General features: G+C 34.3%; 2 protein-coding genes across 5 annotated transcripts in view; both read left to right on the forward strand.

Moving 5' to 3' along the window:
- Nucleotides 1–4,584: 4,584 nt before the first annotated feature.
- LOC111617973 (beta-1,4-glucuronyltransferase 1-like) lies at nucleotides 4,585–9,509 on the forward strand. Of its 2 annotated transcripts, none has more exons than XM_023359380.1 (3): nucleotides 4,585–4,787; nucleotides 6,594–7,672; nucleotides 8,381–9,509. In XM_023359380.1, the coding sequence occupies exons 2-3, from the start codon at nucleotides 6,629–6,631 to the stop codon at nucleotides 8,573–8,575; spliced, it is 1,239 nt and encodes a 412-aa protein (XP_023215148.1). In that variant the 5' UTR covers nucleotides 4,585–4,787; nucleotides 6,594–6,628; the 3' UTR covers nucleotides 8,576–9,509. The 2 variants fall into 2 exon arrangements, with proteins under 2 accessions (XP_023215148.1, XP_023215149.1); XM_023359381.1 differs by lacking the exon at nucleotides 4,585–4,787 and adding an exon at nucleotides 6,228–6,407.
- Nucleotides 9,510–10,680: 1,171 nt separating this feature from the next.
- LOC111617974 (kinase suppressor of Ras 1-like) overlaps nucleotides 10,681–20,530 on the forward strand; it is a 100,545-nt gene continuing 90,695 nt past the window's right edge. For 2 of the 3 annotated variants that reach the window (XM_023359382.1, XM_023359383.1), the window contains exon 1: nucleotides 10,682–11,192. In XM_023359382.1, the coding sequence (XP_023215150.1) occupies nucleotides 11,040–11,192 (153 nt within the window). In that variant the 5' untranslated portion in view covers nucleotides 10,682–11,039. Of the gene's footprint in view, nucleotides 11,193–20,530 lie in introns of all 3 variants that reach the window. The other variant, XM_023359384.1, reaches the window with a different exon arrangement.

Below are 20,530 nucleotides of genomic sequence, written 5' to 3' on the forward strand. Positions count from 1 at the left end.
ATACTGGATTACTATAGATGTTTGGGGGCGGAGAAATCGACCCTCGAAAATCGGCAACTCTGATTCCTGTATAAATAGTCAGTCGGTGACGTTTTTTTTTTACTTGGCGGGGAGTGACTTCCGCGATTCCTGATTCGGAGGCGACGATATTTTCCGTCATCGTGCCGGAAAATATCGTCAAAGTTGGAATGCAGAAAGACACGTGAATTGTAAAACAGTGTTATCTAATACTACTTTGTATAGATGATGTATGTAAATTATAATATGTTCTCGCCGTAATTAAACTGGTTTAAATATAACAAAACGTTAATTATAACAACTTTAGAGATACGATGTTTGATGGAAACTTTATCAGACATTGATAATTAGTTTATTTTTGCTTTTTCAATCGTTACCGTCCCGTGGGCACTAAGAGGTCCTTTCTTTAAAGCCAATCCATTACGGTTCGGTTAGGTTCTCAACGCGGTGGCCCGGTGGTGAGAGACGGTCCCGACATATCCGGAGGGACAACTTCCGAAAAATTCTTGGGATATTTCATCCGATGCGGATACGATTCCGGGTTCCTCGGTGCGATGGATGCCACCTTAACCCATCGAACAACAGATGGCCGAACAAGTAAGCCAAGCCTATCGGACAACCGATGGGCTCGGCTTACTCGTTCAAAAGTTTCGTAACGATTCATCGATTCCCTGTGCCACCGTTCTATTTTTTCCCGACTGCCACAGGCGGCGTATTAGGAATAAGGAAGCCAAGTCCGCGACTATTCCTAACAAACTTGAGTAACGATTTATTGATTTTCGAGCCGCCATTTCTATTGTTTTTGTTTGTGACGGAAAAAGTATTCCGACAATTTAATGCTAAGTATTATATAGACTTATAAAGAGTAGATAGCTATAAAATCATATAAAATATTTTTTATACCAAAAACTGCCGGTGAGGTCGTGACGCGCATAAACTACGACGTCACGCGTATGAATCTGGTATTTAATTTCTCGACTATCCAAAAATTGCGAATCCGTTCGTGTTAAATTTCTTTTAAAATGGAAATTTATAAGCGAAATATATTATCGCACGTTAAGTCATAATTGATCTGTACAAGAATACAACACTGGAGAAGTTTCTTTTAATTTATTTTCTATTTTAATTACAAAAGTATTTGCTCGGTAATGAAATTATACGTAACTTAAGTATCTTCAATTTATGTTCAAACGTGGAGATTGAAGAATTTGCCGCTATTTGAACACTACCCCGCACGCGATTATTGAAATTTTAAGAAGTGTAGCATTTACTTTTGTCCTTAATATATTATTAACTTTTATAAAACGGTTTGAGATTTCATTGCACGGCAAATAATTTAAATTTAATTTTCTGAGAAGACAAAGTTTACGTCGCCTCTAGTAAAGAAATTCGTAATGTTACGAGCCCTTTGATAATAAATGTACGGTATGTAAGAAGTAATTACAACATAAAATTTAGTCTGAGCGGTTTTTGTCACGAACGTCGGCTTAATTAGGGTGGCATAACGGTACGATGGGCAAAACGAGAAAATAAAATTAAGTTGGCAAGGCCATGCGGGCCGCGACTGTTTTAGATCATCGCTACCTAATGTGAGATGCGCGCACCCCCGAAGATTCTCTGACGAAGTATATTTAATGGCTATCAAATGTTTTAATTAGATAACCTAATAAATAGGGTATAACAATTTGCGGGGCTTATCGCACCGAGGTCGACAGAAAGAAGGACCAGAACTTTTACTGTATAAAAAAAAAAGTTGGTCTTTAATAATTAAGTTTCAAATTTAGGTAAGTATCCCTCGTCGGCTTACAAACACACGGTAACAACGTAACAAATATTGATACAACACCAATAACCAGCCAACACAACGGGATAACCAACATACGCAGCGCGCTGCATTTACAATTTCTCAATGTGACCCATAAACTAAAATATCAAGTAAATGTCTTAGTCTCTCCTACATTTTCTAAATTCTGGTAGACGGATACACTATTAATAATAAAAATTGTTATACCCTATTTCTTAGGTTGTCTAATTTATAGTCGTGGGCAAAAAGCGTTGTTTATTATTAATTTATGGACGTTCAGAGGTATGTGAAATGTTTAATTTCTACGTAAGGGAATGGCCGCTTTTGAGCGATTCGGCATTCGATACGCCATACATAGTCCGGCTATTATAATATTTTATTTAATTACCGCGCGTTGCGTTATTTTACATTTTAATAAATGCTTTGTTATACGATTCGATAAAAATACATAACACGCATTCTAAACTAGAAATTGTAAATAATATATAGCGAAAAAAGATCAAATATGCCGACTCCTTTCGCGAGTGATATATTTTATTCATCTCTTATTTGCTCTTTATATAAGAAATATTCATCGAATACAGCGTTGCTAGGACAATGTTCGGTAACCGATCACGCATTGTATCTAAATATTCAAATATTATATTTCGTATCAAAAGTACGTTCGAAGTAAATAAAAGTTTATTGCCGATAGATAAATACGAAATCTCTGAAGCAGGATTCGAAAAGACTACTCTAGTAAATGCCGAGGCATGGAAAATGAGAAACAAGGCGTACAAGTACAACGGTTTGTATGTCACAAACGGAACAATATGGCAATAACTTGCAGAAAGGTTGCGGGTAACAATAAGAGTACAGGAAGAGGAAGAATTTATTGACGGTTTTTCAAAAAGTAGTAATAATAATAATAATATAATGGGTAAACAGAAAATATCTACCTATTTCTAAATTATTGAGTAAATCTCATTCACTCGTGTGTATAAATAGCCAACCGGGGAAAATGAATTAATAGGAAGGTCATAGTTTACGAATGAAACCGTACAAGAAGAATCGTCTTCCACTTCAGAAATTTTAAGGTAAGTTTTATAGATATAGTTTACTTAAAGATTCGGGAAATTTTAAAAATACAACACATTTTTATACAACGCTTTATCATATTTTCGGTTAGAATTATTCATTTTTCTTTACCGTATTTATCCTTTGGGCCCTACGCCGTCGTTTTTGCTCCGGATTCAAAATTGGTACATGCACTGTACTTGGTTCCTGGTTTTTCGTATTGATGCTGAAAATAATTAAAAAATTTCAAATTCAAACCTTACAGTATTGGATTGATTGTGGGCATAAACTTGGAGTGACGTTACACCTAAATGTTGGTCAATCGCAAAGCGTAGTTACTTCGCCACCACGCATCACTTAGTGATGATAAATTTACTTAACTAGTTTTACTTGGCACCGATTCGATTGTCTGCCAATTATTGTATACTAACGGGATACGAAATCGATCGTTATTTACATTAATTAAAATAACATAAAAAATGGGATATTTTAATGATCGCGGGAGCGCTTCGCTTACTCTTAAACTCCTATAACCTCCCCGCAGTATTAAACGAGTGTCGAATTCGGGGTGACTACTCTAGTTACGGGACTACGAGATGGCTAAACTCCCTCGGTTTAGTCAGGTACAGTAGAACAGGTCGAAAGCGTTTCTATGTGTTTATTAAACATTTTCGCAGCAACGATAAGATGTTGCAGCGTTAAATATATACCTGCTTAGAATGATTTACGTCCGTGTGTGGTGTATTAATATATAACACGCTTTCTCCCACATCGCGTAAACTTAGGCTACTGTTACTTATTTTTAAACGTAAGCTGTAGCTTAATAGGCCTAGTTCTGGCCGAAAATGTCGGTCACAATTTTTTCATTTTGCCTTTTAGCCCCGCCAATGATTTATCCCCGAATAGGAACTGATTCGTGACTTAATTTAGCATTATAAAAGGAATTTGGAGTGACTCTTAATGTGTCATTATCCCGATGATATTACAAATTCGTTATATTTTTTGAGAATTCATCAAATTCGTTAAAGATCCCCAGGAAATTTCATATAATTTACTTCATTGCTCTTAAAACTGTGAAATTAAAATTTTGATTTTTGAATCAATTTTAGGCCAGTTTTCAATGAAAAAAAAATTGCAAATCTTCTAATCATTTATAGTAGCGAAAATGTTACTTTTGTGTGATAAATCAATGCCTCAATCAATTGCGTGGTAAATCATTCATAAGTTCGTCCCGTATGATCGATCTGGAGGATTAAAAATCGATCATTTTATTAATTATCGACTCTTTGTAAAGTCATAAAATGGCGCCTTCTTTAAATGTCATAAAATGGCGCCTTCTTCTTTTTTGAATTTTTATTATTTCAAAATCCTTTTATCTGATTGGTTAAATTCGTTTTAACCGATTAGTGTTTAGACACGGTTGGCTTAGATTTAAAATTTAAAAATTTTGAGTCTAATCATTTGTCGTATGTAATTATAAAGTATAATTTAAACTCTTTTAATAAGTTTATTATTTTGTAAACATAAAATTGACCTAATTTTTGATTAAAAGAATGTAGGAAGGGGCTTAAATATCGTATAAAGTTGTAAAACACGTCAGCATTTAAAAAAATTTCTTGTCATCTTGTATAACTAAATGCACGCAGTTTTACACAAACAGCGTCACACTATTTAACGACATTTCTAACGTCGCAAGAAACAGAAACGATTTCAACAGGTGTGACGTCAACTATCGATCCTGTTAGATTTCTCATGTTTATAGTGCACATGTTGCCATGACAATAAACCACGGGAACCGTACACGCGCACTCGACACTTATCGATTTTCGGAAGGAAGAGTGTCTGGATTGTGTGGGAGTCGTTCTGGAGGATCGCTGCATTTATTTAGCATTCCGAGTCATCGAATGTGGTGAGTTTCTTTTGACATCATTTATCATCCACCCTCTCTTCTTCTTCTGTCCTATCGGTTCTACTTATCTATGTTTAAAACCACGTTAACCGTACAAATGAGGGGATTTTACAAAGTACTTAGATTCTACCTTACGCGAAACCCCCTCTTCGCCATTGTACCTATCCGAGGCAGGTGAGAAATTTGTAAATGGCTGCCGTAACGCAAAATTATGTGTATGTATTTGTATCTGACTGACCACCCCCGTCAGGATGAGGGAGATGTTACGTTACGCGTATACACGAAGGGAGAATCCATTATAATTTTGTACCATTCTACCGTAACCGATCAATAGTGAGTGTTGGCCGAAATTGCTCTTTATAGTGTAAATTTCTATTCTAGAATTTTAATTCTAGAACATGTAACACGCTGATAATGGTAACCTGTTTAACTACTGACGTTTTATGAGTACGTAACCAATTCTCTACCAAAAAATGTGTTTCTCGAAGTTACTACAGTGTAATGTTTAAGATCAACGTTGTAATTACGTATTAAGTATGGCAAAAGAGTTCGATTCACACGTTGAAGAGAGTGAAACAATTGTTCTAAACATTAAGTAAACGTACACGAAAGCGCACGACGTATCATCTGTTTTGAATTTCTTAAACAATACAGAACACTACTCCTTAGAGACCACAAAACATTACTTAAGAAAAAGTACCGTTTTGCTAGAAGTTGTTGTTAAGTGAATGGCACGAAGTACTCACGCGAGAGGAGGTTGTCATACATCAAAAGGTGTAGGTTTAATAAATTACTACATTTTTGATGGATTTTTAGCGATAAGAAATGTACCGTAAAAATCATAAAGGTCTTTTATAGAAGAGTTACGATGTTAGTTTAACCTCCGTTTACATGTTTAAATTTTAAGATGCTGGCTTATTCAATGACACTATTATTATGTAAAAAATAATTAGTAATGTTTGAACTTAAAATGGTTTCCCTAATTTTTAAATTTAAGAAAAGTTTTTCCGAGACTATTAGGAATTATAAGGAATGTATGGACATAAGGGGTTAACAATGGATTTTATTGGGAATTAGGGGTTCGTGCGAAGATTTAGAGAAAATAAATTACGAATAAATTTTATCTAAATTATACCGAAAAGTACAGACATTTCGGCGCCTTATCTCAGTAGGAATTGTTTTATCTTGCAAGAAAATAAACAAAATTTCGTGCTCGAAGCACGTGTTATCGCGAAGAACATTTCAATCGATATAAGAATGTTGAAGTTATTTTTTAAGAATGAACATTTTTAAAGATTAATGTAGCGTTTAAAATGTTCTTGTTCCAATTTCTTCTAATCTTATCAGAATAGGAAACGACTAATTGCAGTTAGAATAGAAGTAGTTTAGGCCTATTGCCGTGATACTGTATGTTTGACAAGATGACAAATTTCTACATTATTGCATTCCTTGGAGCTCGAGCTACATCCGCAATCTTATTATTTAATTTTGTACAATTAACTAATTAAATTTGGTTCAAATAAAGTAGAACTAAAGTAAGAACTAAAGTAAATTTCCTAGTGATGTTTTTAATAAGAAATGTGATAGACGTTTTTACAGTTTGCAACTCAATAATCACTGGTAGGTAAACTAAATATAAAAATGGACAATGGTTTCGTGAGTCACGAATTTCATTCTTGGCTCACGAAACTCGCAACTATAAATGAAATCGAATATTTACACCTTTATAATTAATTTAATTATTTATTTACTGAACGTTGCTTTGCTACCGATAATTGATGTCGCACGAACTTTTTTCTGTTGCAGGAAATGATCCATAGGCTCAGTTTCAAGAGGGGATCATGGCATTCTTCCCTTGCCGTACAGACTCAAAGTTGTTTGCTGCGGCTTTCCTCATATTCAACGTGGGTTTGGCCTTCTATAACATTCTGACATTCCGGATCTCTAGTTGGAACAACACTCCTTGCATCGTGATCGTCAACGGCAACGTCACTCGTCCTCCTACTACTACGGTGGCACCCGAATCCACGTGGCAGACCAAACTACGCGAAAAGTACACTATCATTCGAGATTACATCGTTGCCGACGAGGATCACAGTGGTAACGGCACCATCACACTAACCACTCAAGGTACCTACGAGTTCGTGCATCACGTGGAGGAGTTATGCATCAGGTGGAATGCTCCCGTTTCTGTGGCAGTATACGCTCCGGGGCACGACTTCGAGCTGGCAGTTAAATGGATTCTCTACCTGCGTAACTGTCGCCATTCCTGCGTGCAGTCGAACGTCACTTGGCACATGTTCTTTGAACAGAAGCACGCTCCTCTTCACGAGCAGTTGCTGATGAGGAAGGAAGGAAGTCAAACTTTCAATTGCAGCGAAGCACCAAATGGTACCTCCGACTATCGAAAAGTTAAGAAATTACCGTATCCCATCAACGTGGCTCGCAATTTGGCTAGGCAACGTGCTAGAACTCGTTACGTCATGGCTTCCGATATAGAATTATACCCCAGTATCAATATCGTGCCCAGATTTTTGGACATGGTCACTAAATTGACAAGCTCTGGCCGTCGCGTTTTCGTCCTTCCGCTGTTCGAGATCAAAAAGAGTATGAAACCTCCAAACACCAAGAAAGAACTCGTAGTTATGGTGTCCAAAAAGGAAGCAATTTTTTTCCATAAATGGACTTGCGATGCTTGCCAGCATTTTCCTAAGAGGGAAGAATGGTTGAAGGTCCTACCTCCCGAAAATACTTTGTCCGTTTTTCACGTTACGAAACGACAGAAACCGCGTGGATCTTGGGAACCCATTTACATAGGTACTAACGACGAACCTATATATGACGAAAGACTCACCTGGGAAGGAAAGAGAGATAAAATGTCTCAGGTAACTAAAATTAACAATACATTTTTAAAAATAAAAACTCGAAGAATATAATTATATCTACCTATTACTCTGGTAGGCCTCTAAGATCTTTGTTGCCGAATTTACGATTAAGGCACCCAATTCGATCGTTGGTTTTTAGTTTAAGCTTTCGTGAAGAATTAAACTAGAAACAAAGATTAAAATGAATGCGCTAAAACTCAAATCAATGAACAAAGATAACAAATTGGTTTGATTTTTCATCCAGTTTGATCTAGTTTGATTCTAGTTGCTTTAAGCTGAAGACTTAAATTAATCAGTAAAAGTGGTAAATTGCCAATTTGTCACTGTATAAAATTATATAAAAACCCAAATCGAAGGGTATAGAAATAAAATTTGAATACTACAATATTGTATACTGCAGATACAACAAAAATTTGGCATTAAATATGCAAAGTTTATACCATTTAGTCTAAACTTGAGTATTAAAAAAATCTAATTTCAATGGTCAACTACGCAAATAACGTGTTCACGTATCCACGTACACTTATCTATTTTTAAATCGAGTCACGGTTAGATGGCTCTGGAGAGTCATCGAATCGTGACTCGACAAAAATATATATCTAAGCGGTAAGTGGTGGTAATCTTCGATTACTACCTACATTTATTATTAGAATAGATCTCACGAGCTATATATTTTGCAAAGCATGATATATTCTTGTTTCTTTTCAGATGTATGAGTTATGCCTCTTAGACTACAACTTGCACATTTTGGATAATGCCTTCTTGGTGCACGCCCCAGGTATCAAAACAGTTATAGCCGCGGAAGAACGCAAGAGGGCCAAGTATATATACGAAAACAACAAGATTTACGGACAGATTATTTCTCATCTTAAACAAAAATATGGAGAAAAACCCGGGTGTTAACGTATTTTCTAGTTTTATTCATAAGATGCGGTTATAACGCATATGTATGGTGATGCCTGCACAGTGACAATCCCGCTACAGCTTGCTCACACCTTAAATTTTCCCTACAATACTTCCATTTTAAAAATTCACATCACACGTAAAGTTATACGTGACGGGTCGACTGTACTTTTAAAAGAACGCAGATAAAGGCTAATTTTTGTAAACACTGATAAATCACATTTCGAAATTACACAAAATCATTATTATTCCTTTGTTGTTGCTTAAAAATTCCTGGAATGATACACGTTGTAAACATTACCTTATGTGGAGTAATTGGCAGATATTTAAACCCTGTACACGTTTTGCGACGTAATGTTAAGTGATCACTTATTTTAGTCGGACATTATTATTAAATTTCGAGTATCCCCCACCCGACGCGTTACAAATTTTACTTTACCAACTCAATTGGAATTCATAAACTACGGCTGTATCTACAAAATGCGTGTTGGTCGCGATCGCTTCTAAACCTGTACAAGACGGGTACGAACCGTTTATTTTTTGAGTTGCTGTTAAATTTTAGTAATTTTGCAGCCATTTCAATTAATTCAAAGTAAAAGTTAATAATTTAGAGTTCAAAAATTGAAATTAGACGTAGTTTTCAACCAGCGAGAACAATTTTGGCATTTTAGTGACCCTTCTACTCGCACTAAATCGCGTTAAATACACGAACAAATTGGATCCTCAGGTACAAATTATAGTATTTTTCCGATTTTTGTTGAGCTTCCCCCAAAATTAAAAATAACTGTGATATAATTACATGTGAGTCATATATTTTACAATTCAAGTTCATTTACATTGTTGTTAAGTGCGCTTTCGTGTACAAGTCTTCATTTCCTTATAACTTTCGAGCAAAATATATTTTTCCTTTTCTGTTAAAAAATCAAGAAATGTATAGAAAAATAAAATTTTAGTAATTTAAAATTATGTAATATTTTATTTCTTAAATATCCACCCATTTAGACCAAAAATGGCGACTTTTGAAGTCTGCGGAACTCGTTGTTTTCAAATTAAGATTTTATCTTAAAATCGATTTTTTAAAATCGACATTTAAAGATTCTTAAATATTTATGTCATCAAATGTATAATTCGCAAATTCTTTACATAAAGAAGGAAAAAGAATGTTTAATGAACCGAAATTTGATTTTTCATCCTTCACAGGTCTCTCGTTACTGGTTCCACGCATCAGTAAAATATTCTTTTTCAATTTAGATTATAAAAACCAAGATAAAGGCGATATAAAGTAGGATATTTATTTGTTTTTATTACGTTTGCGTAATTAGGAAACAGTCAAAACTCCGAGAGAAATAATTTAACCAGCGCTTATCTAACGAAGAAATCGGCCAAATCATCCGGTTTGAGCGGGATTGTACCGGAAATTCGGGACGTATTATCCATTCTATCGGAACTAACAAATATAATATTGATAAAAAATTTCTCGATTAAGGGTACATATGTACTCTTAAAGTGGATAATTTTGAATATCTGAGGCTTAAGTCGGGTGATGTTTATTTATTTAATTCAAAAAAAAAAATAATTATTAAAATTTCGTAAATAATTTTTTACGAAACAGGAAATACTACAAAACGTGAGAATAAAATTAAAAAAAACGCAACAATCTCCGTTAATAAATTTCGAAATATACGTATAAAAACATTTCAAAAATTTTCTTTTCCGCCATTTTTGTACTGCTATAGTTATATTTTACAACTTTATCAGGTTTTTAATGCTTTATAATCAACTTTTTGAGATATTTTCTCGTACTAAAATGAGACTTAAGTAGGCCTAACGTATGAAAATCGAATCCGGACTCACTCGAGTAATATTTGTCTGACATCCGAAAGCATTTTAAAAATTATATTGAAATTTATTAATTTATTTATTCTTAGAAATTTATAATTATTTACCGTAAAAACTTAATTTTATTATCATTAAAATTAAGTAATACGAAGAAAAAACTATAAATTAAGTAAACACTGTATATAGAGAATAACGAAAAAGATCTGGCAACGTTTCAACATCTTATACGCCTAACAATCATTTGATAATTCGCTATTGGTTAATTTCATCGTTTATCAAAATTTATATCTCCGGTCGTGTAAACGAGGAGCGAAAATAATATAAACTTTTCCAATAGTGGAGACCTTTTGGCCTTTGCAAAGGCTATTAAGGTCATCGGTCAACGATAGGAAAAAAAAAGAAAGAAAACCGACCAATGATGTCATCGGTTTTACCGTTCGCGCAATCTCGTACAATGACGTCGCGCGAACGCGAAAGTACGAGACCGGTATCCAAGATGGCGGTCCGGTGGTAATGTTAGACGAAGAATGGAACCTACTAGTTCCATTCGGCCCGCAGATCGTTTAGTGGTTCGTGTACCCAACGTGTGGATATTTAGCCATGAAGCTATAAAATTTTCGGAAGGATGGCCGAGGATGAAGGGGAAGATCATAGATCGATCGAAGCTTGCACCACGGCCCAGGCTATGATCGACATCAATGCTAAACACCTGGACGGGCTGAGGACCCAATGTCCTCCCAGTGCCGAACTCACACAACACGAAATTCGATCTGTCGAGGTGAGAGATTTTCAATATATTCGCACAAAATGCCGTCTTCGTGCATCTTCCTCCATTATCACTTTGTAATTACTTCGTACAACGCACTGTATATGGCACACTCTCGCATCAGATGTGCCACTTCTATCTCTTTTTTCTCCTCTTTTTCCTCATTTTAGCAAATTATACGCTCGCAAAATGATAATTAATTCAGTTTTTCTGCTGATGCATTTGATATTTCATTAATTAAGTTAATTATGTTTGCATATTTAATATATGTGTTTAATTTTCCTGTGTTGAGTATTTTATTGATTGCTGTTTGAAGCGTTTTGCCTCGGTGTTCGGCTCTTTTGTGCCCGTGCGACGAACCGTGAGGTGCACGGCAATGGGTTTACGTTCCCGCCCGTGGCATTTCGCGTCTCCGGTTTTTATCTCCGCCGGGCGACGTAGAACGGACGGTGTCCTAATGTGGATTAGTACCGTCCGATCGTGGTATTTTTAAGTGACTTGCGGTTAAATTTTCGCTTAGCGTCGAGCTATGCTTTTCCGGACTCCGTTCGACGGTGGCCGAAGCGTGCGCGAGGATGCCGGAAAGGTTTTTTAAATTGTTTGTGCGGTTTGACCGAACTAGATTATAATATGTGATAAAACAACATTAATTTTATGGCGTATTTGCTAGATACGGTATGTGAGGAGTTAGATTTAACTTTGTGCTTTGACTTGTGTAATTATGGTGAAAAATAGGAGCAAAATCTATTTAGTTTATTGTTTTTGTTCTATACATTTTGCAGCAGTAGAAAAATAGTATTAATGCAGCTTTTAAGAAGACAAAAATGAATGTTTTTGAGCAGCATACTTGTCTTGTCTTGTCTGCGATGATGAGGAGAAGAGCATTCAAAAGCAATTGATGTCATTATTTGAAGGCATTAAAATCTATTTATTTGAAATAATTTACTTTATCTTTTTGAATTATGTACAGAAATTGGTCATATATTGCTAAGAAACCATTGCTGCTAAGGATTTGTTAGTAAATTATGTCCTTATTTAATTAATGTTTGTAGGTTCTTGGAAACTACGACTCCGAATGAAACGATGTATAATAAAACAAATTTTTTTTGTTTTTTGAAACCGTGTCCTGTTTTATATTTGTGGCATAGTAAACACTAGTATTGTGTTTTATTCCAAAGACACATGGCAAATCACATGGTCCTTTATTAGTTGACTCAACTAATAAAGGAATTTGATGGAAAATTTCCCATGTGTCTTTGGAATAAAACACAATACTAGTGTTTACTATGCCACAAAACAAATTTTACTGTAGGCTAATTAATATTGATAAAAGTTAAGTTTCTATGTATTTCTGGTTACAGAAACATCGCCAAACTTTTAAAGATCTAAAAAATTTCTAATATTACATGTCGAATTAAATACAAGCTATAAATATTACATTTAAGAAAGAAAATAATAATAAAATAATAAATTAATGAAAATAATATAATTATTTACCCAGTGTTGAGAATCAGCAAGTGGTGATGGTGGTATGGGGGAGATAAGCTTAAATTTTGAGCATTTCTGTATTGAATAGTTTATTGGGCACGTTCATATAGTCGAACGAGTTAAACAAGAATGACGTCATCGTTATTCTTATTTTGTTAGACTTTTCGAACGATTTGTTTAGAACTAAATGGCTGTTTCTAAAATCGAAGATACAAATGTTGCTAGTACAGCCTTATCCGAAATATTTTTCTTAGATTGCTTCGGGTGGACAGTTACTTCAATCATTTCATCTTTTAATTCACAATTTAAACACTCGAGTAGATTTAGAAACATCGATATCGTTGGGCGCCATTTTCTTAATGAAGTAAACTAACTCTTTCCTTCGTGAACTTTGTTAGAGTTTCGTTCGAAACGTCATCACCGCAGAGCATGCGCACTGAGTGAGACTACTACTATTCGAATGATTCATTACTAACGCGTTTAACTCGTTTGACTTTACGAACGTACCCTATTGTTGTGCATTTGTATGATTATCATAAAATTTATGAATTGTTATTTTACAGTAATTTGTATTCATTTGCGAATTTTCCAACTCATTCAGAGTTTAGTGATTAGACCTACCCAGACAAGATGCTATTCCATTGCAGACCGCAGTTATTCGTACTGAGAAAATTTTGATATACCAACGGACCTAACATGTATGTTTTTGGGATGCGGGAGGAAACCTGAGTACATGTATAAAATCCACACGTATACTGGGATACCATGCAAATTCCATTTAGACAGTGGCTCTTTCTGCAAATTCATGTTTTTCTCCACTCATCAATGTTATAACACATTTATACCTGTCGTGTAATGAAGTGTTATTATTAAAGCATACGAGTACCTGGGATGACTTTCTCCATGCTAGTTGGAAGCTTCTATATGCAAATGAAGATTATAGAATTGTATGGTCAGTGGCATGTGGTGACAATTTTCAAAAGTGACAGATATGAGAAAACTCATTTTTTATACGTTATAACAATTATTACTTAAACACCTGAAAAAAACTCATTTATTTGCACATTAATCTTACTTTCCCGGCTCTGTTATATATAACAGAAGGAAAGTATGGTGATCGGTCAAAAAATTACCCCTCCTCCAAGATTTTTACATTTTTGGACTCGGGACACCTTGAAATGTTGAGAAATGCAAAAATTCAAAGATTTTTCTGTATGTACAATTGTTAGTTAGTGTGGAGGAGGGGACAACTTTGTTTACTTCTTTGAAGCTTAATAGAGAGGTTGCAGCCGGAGTTCAAGCTTTAAATTTGTACGCATTTGATGTTTGAACCCTAAGTGAATCATGCTGCGCCACATGTTTACGTCATGCACTGATTCATGGGATATTGTTGAAAAATGGCAGAAACATTCAAAAGCGACAAAGGTTACCAGCAAAGGTAAATAAACAAATTAAACTATTTCTAGAAATTTACAAATGAATTATGCTGTTGATAGTAGAAGATGCCGTGGAAGAACAAACCTACCTTAAGATAAGCTATTATGAAGACAAATATATGTAAATTCTATAGGCACTTCACATCACTTGCAAAAAAATTGAATAATTAAATAATTTCTGGATTAAAATCGTCTGTTTCTTTACAATATTATTCATAAATGCTTAAATAATCATTATTTTAATAAAATACGTCATAATTTTAACCAAAAACACAGAAAAATGCAGAAATTAAATAATTTCTGAATTAAAATCATCTGTTTTTTTACAGTATTATTCATAAATGCTTACATAATCATTATTTGAATAAAATACATCATAATTTTAACCAAAAACACAGAAAAATGCAGACATTTAAGCCAAACTTCTACTTGCCATGCTTGACGTTCCAAACGACATTTTCAGAGTTCTAGGCTTACAAGATGGCAGCAATCGACGTTCAACGTTCACGTTTTAGAGATGAAAACTTCGGCCTCAACCTCTCTAATAACTTCTGTGTCTTTTGTCAAAAATTTTTGAAATTTTGCAGGGAGATTCGAGTATTAGGGGATTGACGCTATTAAACTTTGGTGGTTAAAGGTCGATGGGGTGGGGAGGTAAAGGGGCGTCATGTGTTGTATCTTGAGTAGGTCGGACTTAATGACGATTTTACTTGTTATTAGCATTTACAAATTTTTTTAATAAAACCATCTCTACCCTCAAAACTAAGCTTTTTGCAATTTTATAATAATTAAAAATATAAAAAGCTTTTAATAAAATATAACAGATGATGCAACACAGTTTTAAATATTGCCAGGAAAGTTAAGCATCTCATTGATGCATTGTTTTTTCTTGGAAACTTAAGGCTCCAAACAATATTTTAAGCAGACGATCCAGAATACAGCACAGAAATTGTTGATTATCTTCACTTTGCTGTGACAATTCACCTAGATCAGCTGCAATATTCACAGATTGCCACATTGACAAACTGCCTTATGTTTTCTGCAAAGAAGCCGCTACTCTTAATGAGTCCCTTTTCGTGTTGAATTCGAAGCTTTCTAATCACATATACAGTCTTTAAATAGATTCACACTTTAGATGAGAACCTTTAAATGTTTTATGATAATAGAAATATGAAAATCACTAATGCAGTGTTGTTTTCAATAAGAACAAGAAACAAAATCTCTTATTACAGAACAGCTTGGATGTGCACAAAACACAATGGTATGACAGGAATGTGTATCTGCAAGCTTGTCTTGTCGATGAATCAATTAAAGGAAACCTGAGAGGTGTTCGGGTTGGTTCATGGAAGAGTTGAACTCAGCATAATGGAGGGGAAGTTGGATGGGAAAAATACACAAAAAAATACATATTTTTCAAGTGAAAGGTTTCAAGTACAAATGCATTAAAAATAATATTCAGACAATACTTCAATGAATTTAGGGGACTAGTCTAGTCCACCACATCCATTCTCAGGCCATACCCAGTGCTGCCACTGCACACAGTGGTAAAATCATGAGAAAAAATAGAAGTGTGTATTATTTGAAGCAAAAAGTGTAAAAATTTTTGGGCTTTTAACATTTTCAAGCTTCTGCTTGTTTTCCAGAATTGTTCCAAAACGTGAGTGGAAATCTGAAGCTGTCTTTTTTTCCTATTTGAATTTTGAGAAGAATAAAGTTTTCTTACTGTGCAATTTTCTAATCAATAGAGAAAGGAAACTAATGTGAAATAAGATGACCAAGTAAGAAAAGCTGTATGTTTTGTCAGTTTGGTACATAATTAAATCCTAAATGATCTGCATAATTAAATCCTAAATGAAAAGCTTGTTGCATGTGACCAACGGAATTACCGAACGCTATAATTTAGAAATTGACAAGAAAAATTTTTCCGTTTTCTACTTGGAACACTCTGCACGTTCTAATTTTCAAATTTGTTCTTTTTTCGCCTGAGGACGACGATATAATACTCGTCTAAAGTACTTGCGATATAAGAAAAATCGTATTAATGCTGAACTCAGTGCTTTTTATCAAGAAGCTAAAAACTAATGATTAACATTTTTGATATAGAACATGAAAAAGCATAATTTTATGTTACATAACCATGGTGGCCAAACTATGGCTTGCAAGTCACACGTGATTCTTCTCGATCCTTATTTCATCTCTCGTATATTGGAACATTACTTCTTATTACCTAAGGGTAGGGTCCAACTTTGGTACTATTCCTCTATATATAGATTACATATAAAATACCATTTCAATATAGAATGCAATTCTCACATATTTCTGATATGAGGCATGTGGCTTTTATTGTGACTAGGTTTGGCCATCTCTGCGATATAAGAATAATTAAACAAGATTTTTTATATTTAAAAATGACATTAATTATCATAATTTAAAAATAAGAAAACAAAACTAGAAATAACTTTTAAGACAACTTTTGCTCAATATATTGCACGTCATTCTTAAAATATAATTCATATTTACATTGGAGTAAGTCATAATTTCAGTTCAAAACTGTGCAGAGATTGTGAAGTTTGATGCAAAGCCAATGTGCCGGAAATAGTTATGCTTTAAAAATAAATTAATAATTACACAACATAATTTTATTGAATAATTTTTTTGAGAAATAAATGATGATGATGCATTGGCAGGTTTTGAACAGAATACTTGTTTGAAAAATTCTTATAAATTATAATTATTACTCCCATTAGAACTGCATTTGTACAAATACCAACTCTACAACTGTCTAATGCAGTAAAAATTTCTTTATTCAAACATGTTCAATTGTCTTAAGTGATCATCTTCAGAAAAATTACACATGAACATCTAACAGTTTTTCTCTTAGGCATTTGTTCGTATAGAATATAATTTTCCTGAAGATGATTACTTAAGAGAATTGAAAATGTTTGAATAAAGAAATTTTTACTGCATTATATGATTGTAGAGTTGGTATTATAATCATGAAATAAAATTTGAAAGTTTAGAACAAAATGCTTTTAAAAATTTGTGTTTAAAACTTTGGAATATAGGTACTGTTTGCTGCATAAAGGTTTGTATCTAATTCTAAGTGATCTGCACGAGTGGAAGTTGAGCACATGCAACCAAGGTCAGTTATACCTGTTATCAAAATGGTTTGAAATGGACTGTTTTGTTCTGCAATGTGTCAGGTGAGGAAAATGATCATCAGGGCATCTTTTAGGGCTCTCTGCCAACAATACTAATCACTATTCTCAATTATAGTCTTGTGTACATCACTCATGCAATGCACACATGGATATTGTTTTTTGTTGTAAGATTGTGAAATTATGGCCATCGCATAGCAGAAACTATGATTTTATCTTTTATTTATGTAATTTTTTTTATTCTCAGGTTTTCTATGTTTATTCTTTTGAAATTTATTTTGTTTATGCGATCAAATTTCAAAAAAACAAACATAGGAAACCTGAGAAGGAAGAAAAATTACATAAATAAAAGATAAAATCATAGTTTCTAGTATGCAATGGATGTAATTTCACACAATTTTACAATAAAAAAATCTCTAGCCATGCATGTGTTGCATTGTGTGAGTGACACACACAAGGCTATAATAGCAAATAGCAATTAGTATTGTTGGCAGAGAGCCCTAAAAGATGCCCTAATGATCATTTTCCTCATCTGACACATCGCAGAACAAAACAATCCATCTCAAACTGCTTTGATAACAGGTAGAACTGATCTTGGTTGCACATGCTTAACTTTCACTTGTGCTGATTGCTTAGAATTAGGTACAAATCTTTATGCAGTGAACAGTACATTCCAGCTGTAAATTAGAAAGATTTATAATGTTAGATGGTATAAAATACATGCTGTACAACTTATAAAATTACAGAAAATATATAGTTTAAAATATGATGGTACATCCTTGATGTACCTTTTTCTAAATTCATCAGGCTCCGATCATCCTTCACAATACTAATTTCTAATAATGGATTCATTAATATTACTCTAGAAATGAAATAAAAACAATAAGGAACACTACTTACTAAAAATGAACAAAAATATAAAAACTGTCTATTGGTGTTAACACTATAACTGGAATCTGTTACTGGTGTTCCTTGTGAAAAAACACAAGTCTATCACAAACGTTTTCGAACTTTTGAATAATTCTTCCTCAGGTAAAATTTGATGGAATGCTTCAAAATAGAACATAAATATTTGAAAATTAAATTGAGTGTCTGTATGATTAAATCCGTTGTGCTGGGCATGTGCGTTAATGCGTGGGTGGTGGTAATTAAAGTTCATTGTATATAAGGACCTGAGAGGCTACCAATAGATTAAGCTCCTCTTTCCAGTTGATACAGGTGGTCACGTAGCTAGCTAGCTTTGTGAATGGGTATGGCTTCTAGCCATTTTAGATGCTCTAGATGGGGTGTAGTGATGATGACTTCGGCTTTGTCGAATTCTGCTTCTATGTCAAGACCAGACGCATAAGTGGAAACTGCAAATAAGTATTTCTTTCTGTTATTGACATCTAGAGAACTGTGGTGTAGGCCCAACTATTTTTCTTTTGCATTGTTGAAAGCATAGAATTGTTCACCAGTATATCTTGCTAAAATATGAATCTTTTTCATGGTGTGTTCATCCTTTGCTGCCTCATGTAGACAGAAAGCTCCTGGCAAGGCTTATCACTGATAAATGGAGAACAACTGCTGGTTTTGAACAAAATGTATACCTTGCACACCTAGCCTTTGTTAAAGTTTGTGAATCTGAGTATCCTTTATGAACAGCTTGATAAAATTTGTTTTATTATCAACAAAGTTATCTTCCAAACAAAAATGAAGTTAGATGAAAAGTTCCAATGACTTTTACGGAGAAAAGGTTGCAAGTGCAGAGCTCCAATGAATGTCCCCTATTATAATTATTTTGGTGAAGTTATTCTGGAGGCAGTACATTCACTTCAGTGAGGCCCACAGTTTATTTCAAAGCCAAGGATATGAACCTAAGTGAATTAATTACTCTGACCATAACAGCAGTTAAAGGGTGTCAACAGAAAGAATTATTTATCCAGCTGGAGGTATCTATTTTTACAAAAATTTTTGGTGCACATTCTCCACATCCTGTGTCTCCATCTGGAAAGAAGTTGGTGAAAAATTACTTGAACAATTTAAATCTTAGACATTTGGTCTCTGACAAAGACAAGAGGTTGTGCTGTGCAAAGTAACGATTTCCTATATAGGGCTAATGACTTCCTACTACAGTCAGGATTGGTTTTGCTAACAGATTCAACTCTGGCAGTTTTGAGAAAAATAAAGAAGGGTATCATTATGCCGGAAATAATGTTAGCACTGTCTAGACCCCCTGGATCCACCAGCCAACTTAGCAAGTCTCAGATTATTTTTTGAAGTAAAGACACACAAATCTGCTTGGCCCCTTCATTGTTTGGTGAACAAACATTCCCATTCAACCTATTTTTTAGAAAAGACTCTTGCTAAGAAAATCACTGTGCTGGTTTTTAGCTTCAATCTTGTTTCTTCTGCTCTTGAGGCAAAGTCTCTTATAACTAGTATTATTGGGATTACTTCTCCAGATTTGTTCCATTTTTACAAAATAGATGTGGTCTTGTTATACGTATCTGTTCTCCATTTGAGGTGGTCATGCTTACAAACAGACTATTGATTGGGAATGGGTATTCCATACTACAAATACTGGGCTTAAGGGAGGCTATTTTATTAGTTATTGAAAATAATTATTTCTGTTTAATCATAGTTTTTATTTGCGGAAACAGGGAGTGCCTATGGGTTTGCCTCTTTCAGCTATTTGAGTTAGTTATGAGAGCCATAGAATTCAAAGTGTTTTAATTTCTACTTTGTATATGTTACCTCTTTTATATCTGTGGTATGTGGATGATGAACTGCTTGTATGGGATGGCTCTGAGGGCAAGTTACTACAATTTATACAATTCTTGTTGACCATTTTCCCAATCATCTTGTTTACTAAAGAGAAAAAAAATGATAAAAAGATTTTTTTGTAGAAACATCAGTGGCATCAATATCGATAGCATGTAAATAATATTTCATGGAAGTGTTATAACCTTCCTTTTTGCTGCAGTGCTAGCCATATTTTCACATGCCAAATATTTCTTGGATTTACTTGTACACAAATCTCCCATTGGACTTTGCTTTTCCATTTTTCACAAATTTGTTGAACTGCCTTACATTATTCGTTCCAGCTTGTTAGATACAAAAATTTGGCTATTACACTGCTTATAGAGGTTCTGTTAAGGTGGGCCCCTTGAGCAAAAAGATGCAAGAATGTAGGTAGAGGTGGTTTGGCCATGAGAGCAAAGAAGTGACAATTATATTGGAAAGATCAGAAAACTGGTACTAAAAGGAAAAGAGGAAGACCATAGAT

Source organism: Centruroides sculpturatus, unplaced genomic scaffold, assembly GCF_000671375.1.
Source record: "Centruroides sculpturatus isolate CEXI.00-Female unplaced genomic scaffold, Cexi_2.0 scaffold218, whole genome shotgun sequence".
In the NCBI taxonomy this organism is placed as follows: Eukaryota; Metazoa; Arthropoda; class Arachnida; order Scorpiones; family Buthidae; genus Centruroides; species Centruroides sculpturatus.

Excerpts from the sequence above, each read along its gene's own strand:
- LOC111617973 (XM_023359380.1), top strand. The coding sequence starts at position 6,629 with ATGGCATTCTTCCCTTGCCGTACAGACTCAAAGTTGTTTGCTGCGGCT. Across the intron at positions 7,673-8,380 it reads AGAGAGATAAAATGTCTCAG|ATGTATGAGTTATGCCTCTT; the intron begins GTAACTAAAATT and ends GTTTCTTTTCAG.